The following is a 4,523-nucleotide window of genomic DNA, read 5'->3' as shown; positions in this document are numbered from 1 at the left end:
AGCCTTGGAGGAGATTATGTTGAGAAATAAAAAAAAAAATTCTTAAAAACGTTGTTTTTCTTGGTCAGGCCGGAAACTTATCAATCCACCCTCGTACAACATGTTGTGATTGACCATAAAAAAGTAATAAGATGGCGATTTTCAGACATTTTCGTGAAAAACGACTTTAAAAATCCACGCAGGTTACATGGACTACGCTGTGCGAGTCTTTCAACTCCCAATTAGATCAGTCGGTAGCGCTTGAAATTTGTAACCTTATGGTCCGGGTTCAATTCCTAGTGCTGGAATTTTCTTCCAATTTTTTGTTCATTCAATTTTTTCAGTGAAGCTGATTATTAAATTTATTTAAGCCAAAATATTAATTTTTAAACATTTTTTCATTTTCACATAAAAAAATGGTTATAAAATAATATATTTTAGCTTCATTTAAATAAATTGAATAGACAATTGTGATGAAAAAAAAATGACAAAAAATGACACTACCGCCGGATCTAACGAGGAATTGATAAACTCTCACATCGCGATGAAAAGTGCATTTTATTACTTCAGTATATCATAAGGTTGGTAATTACATATGAATCCATACGAATGAAAATGCATGGTTTTTCTATCAAATTTCACAATTCTCAATTTAACAAAACCAAAACTTTTGTTGGATACAGCTTCCGATAGCACGTATGCTTTTTTAAAGTATTTTAATTCAACATATTTTTCTACATAAATTTCTTTAGGATAAAAAGACACAAATCTTTAATCATTTCTACATTACTCAATACTAAATGTAGACAAGATTATCAATTTTGTACAAATTTTGGTAAAAGTTCAGTTTAACATTTTACAATATTTACAAGACATTTATATTCTGTGCAACACCTTATCATTATACAAGAATTTTTAGTAAAAAAGATTATTTGAAAGAGAAAATAAGAAAGATTTATTCGCATGTAAAGACGAAAAATGCAGAATTATTATATGTATTATCGAAGAGGCCTTCTTCTGAAGAACTCTTCCATTATTGATTATTGTGTAATTTTTTGTAAATATTTTGAAATATGGAACTAAACTTATCCCTAAAGCTGATCAAAAATTGATATTTTTATCTGCATGTAGAAGCGAGCCGTGTAGAAATTGTTTATTATACACACGTGCTATAGCTCGGTGTACCCGAAATGTTTTTTTTTATTTTATTGATCGAAAAATAAACAATTGAAAAGAAAAGCGATGGATTGTAATTAAAACGTATAAAAAGATTATTTTATTATTAAGGGGTAATAATTTTCTTTATTTCTTCGTGATAAATTTATTTTTGCGTTAAGAATCAGTGTTGAAGAAAAACAAGTAGAAATAAGTAACTTAAAATTAAATAATGTGGTATAACAATCCTCAAGATATATTTAAAACCATTACGTTCCATTGGTCTCAATTTTTTTAGAATTTTTACGTGCAGATTAGAACAATTCTATACGTAAAAGCGGTTGGTGGACCAACCAATTAATAAAATGATAAACAGCTTTAAACATTTTTTTTTCCTTTTCCAGATTCCAATAAAAACGAGGAAGAAATCAATCAAGACCTGATTGCGAATGTTAGACAACTTATAGGACCTATTGCAGCTTTTAAAATCGCAGCTGCCGTAAAAGCTTTACCTAGAACGCGATCCGGAAAAACCTGTCGAAAATCTATTTCCAATCTGGCGCGTTCGAAAGTTGTCAAGGTGAATTAAAATCATTTACATCGAAAAGCACTATTGATCTCAAAGGATTTTAATTTTTAATCTATGAGGTGGACGCACATTTGTAAGTATTTAATTTAATTTTTTATTTTCAGATACCAAGCACTATTGAAGATCCGAAAGTTTATCGAGAGATAAAGGGGGTACTCCAGAAACTCGGCTACGCCATAAAAGCACCTGATCCCCAATGAACTCAACTTTCTAATGGGTCCTAGATCCTTGGGATCATTTATAATAAAGATCACAGCAACTTCTAGGATTTTAAAGTCCCGTTCAACTTTTATCATGGAATTAACAAGTGATTCGATAGTCATCTCGCAATATGGAATTAATTTGTTTCATGAAAATCGATAAGTCATCGCAGAAACGTTTAGTCATAGTGTTAGAATCACTTAAGGTGAATCCAACTAGTCTTTTACATCCGGGGGATGTTAATATTCTGTGAATGCACAAAGAATTATTTCCTGTGACTATTTCAGACAGTTATACAAAAAATAGTTAAAAATTGTCTGGAAGAGCCGCAGAAAAAAATTCTTCGCGAATCTTCAGAACGATTAGTCATATAAATAGTCAGGCTGGTTCTGTAGCGCTGTAAAAAATGTTAAATCTCGTAGGAAAGTAAGGTAATAGGGGAAGTTTGATATAAGCTACTGAACAGTTTACATTGATTTTATGAATACTAAAGAATGCAAACTCGAGAGTAGAGCGATAAATGGATTAATCTTATATTCATTTAAGACCATGAAAATAATGTTATCTGGATTATTTATTGAGTCCAAATAGTCCACGCAGATAAACTGACTGAATGTAGACAATATTTCTCCAGCAGTAATATGTACAGTTGTCAGAAAGAATAAACCTTTGTTGATTATACACAAATTGGTTTAGAATAAAAAATGATTAAAAATGATGAAACTATGTTAAACAATCCTTACTTTTTCCTCTTCTTATTTGATTTTTTAGCTGGCGTGGTATCTTTTACTTTCCTTTTTGGCAGTTCCTGATCATTTGAGGTGGAAGCCTCTAGTGCAACTTTCGCGCTAGGAATTGAATTTGAAGTTTCAGGAGTTGTTTCAGTGACATCCATTGCAGCTTTGTCTAAACTTTCGGAACTAGGAATGCTGAACCCTGGAATCTGCATGAATGATTTATAATTATTTAAGTATAAAAATACTAATTTTTAAGGGATCACAATGGTTCAGTAGTTCCATTTTAGGTAAAAAAAGGGGGGGGGGATTCTATCTAGAAAAGGAGATTAAAACGGGATTTCATTATTTCTTTTTTTTTAGCCAGCTTTGAAAAATGTGTTGAATACCTCTGCAATTTCTACTGAAAACGACACATAAATAAATAATGAAATTAAAAATGACTCATTTTTAAATGTAATTTTATCGGTAAATAGATTTTGATTCTTCATTCTTGTCCATTTTTGTCTTGTGTTTTTATTTAAGGAACTCAACATTTTTGAGAGTACACTACTAAGTAAGATAGTAAGAAATAATTTGAAAATGCACCAAAATCATTACATATTTGGAATATCTTTTACTTTTCTGTTTTTATATTTTTAAGAGTCTAACATTATTTTTGTAGTTCATTTTCATCAGTTGAAAACTCTCAGATTTTTCAAAACCTTTTTATAACAATTTAATTGGCTTTTCTAAAAAGAAAAAATAGGAGTATTGATAATATACAAAAATAAGTATATGTATATTGAATAATCAAACCCACGAGTTCAACTCATACTCCTCGTCTTTTTTTTGCAACTTAACCAGTTTAACTGAGTATAATATATTTGGAATATACTGAGTTGTGTGTTTAAAAAAACCGTTATTTCCATATAGTCATTTTGTGGGTTTTAAAATTGTATTTATTCCGGCAAACTTTAAAAATGATTTCTTATGCGCCTGAACTTCTAAAATACAAAAAAAAAAAAATACCAGAAAAAAGTAAAGGTGTTGCAAAAAAAGAATAAAATCAAAATTGACCACTTTTAAATTCTACAAATGAAATATTGAAAACTGCTTTCTTTGCGTTTTTTATGCCTTGGAATTATCAAATTGTGTTTATAGTGATTTATTATCAGTTAAAGGTCCTAAGTTGTTCAAAATAATTTTACAAGCGATCTGAAAAAGAATAATTAAATGTAATTAAATATATTGATTTAAATCCCCATTCAAATGACTGTGTTGAAATCCTTTCCGTTTTTGATTACTTAAACTTGTCAATTTATTCTAGTGTTCTTTGGTCCCACAGAGGTTATTCTCTAGGCCTATACAATTTTGATATTGAATTTCTATAGACAAAAAGTCCTCCATATATCAGTGACGTATTTTATGGTGCAGTGTATAAAAATGAATCTTTGAGAATACTTTTCTATCCTCCCGAATCAAATTAAAAAAAAAAATCTATGCAAATAACGATAGAAATTATGAAAATAATAATTTTCTCAGAAACAAGTAAATTAACTTCGTCTTTTTAAAAAAAGTTCTTTCTTTTTAGTTTTACTAGTCTTTTCCCTGGCTAAATTTTTATTTTCCCTGACCGCTACAAATTTTTCTTTCTAATTAAGTAAAAACCTGATACTGGAGATCAATAATATTAATAATATTAATAAAATAAAACCCTATATATTTTTCGCACGAATAAATTTCCCGTACAATTCCCACATACTGGACTATTTTTGAATGTCAGATCGAGGCGAAATAGACAAAGTTATGGTAAAGAAGGGGATAAGAGAGGGATTAATAAAGAGAGTATCAGAAATTTTTAGGGAGACAAGAAGCAGGGTAAA

At 29.5% G+C, this 4,523-nt stretch overlaps 2 protein-coding genes across 4 annotated transcripts in view; one reads left to right on the top strand and one right to left on the bottom strand.

Moving 5' to 3' along the window:
• LOC117170614 (acyl-CoA synthetase short-chain family member 3, mitochondrial) overlaps positions 1-2,629 on the top strand; it is a 36,544-nt gene extending 33,915 nt beyond the window's left edge. Inside the window, exons 12-13 of the mRNA XM_033357498.1 lie at positions 1,539-1,714; positions 1,828-2,629. Coding sequence (XP_033213389.1) covers positions 1,539-1,714; positions 1,828-1,923 — 272 coding nt within the window. The 3' untranslated portion in view covers positions 1,924-2,629. The remainder of the gene's footprint in view (positions 1-1,538; positions 1,715-1,827) is intronic.
• Positions 1-4,523, bottom strand: part of LOC117170613 (exosome complex exonuclease RRP44) — a 53,547-nt gene that overhangs the window by 30,752 nt on the left and 18,272 nt on the right. For 2 of the 3 annotated variants that reach the window (XM_033357495.1, XM_033357496.1), the window contains exon 14: positions 2,668-2,867. In XM_033357495.1, coding sequence (XP_033213386.1) covers positions 2,668-2,867 — 200 coding nt within the window. Of the gene's footprint in view, positions 1-2,480; positions 2,868-4,523 lie in introns of those variants that run through there. The other variant, XM_033357497.1, reaches the window with a different exon arrangement.

The sequence above is a fragment of the Belonocnema kinseyi genome, chromosome 4 (genome assembly GCF_010883055.1).
Source record: "Belonocnema kinseyi isolate 2016_QV_RU_SX_M_011 chromosome 4, B_treatae_v1, whole genome shotgun sequence".
Taxonomy (NCBI): domain Eukaryota; kingdom Metazoa; phylum Arthropoda; class Insecta; order Hymenoptera; family Cynipidae; genus Belonocnema; species Belonocnema kinseyi.
Note: the sequence above shows the minus strand (reverse complement) of the source record. Positions and strands in the feature narration are given on the sequence as shown.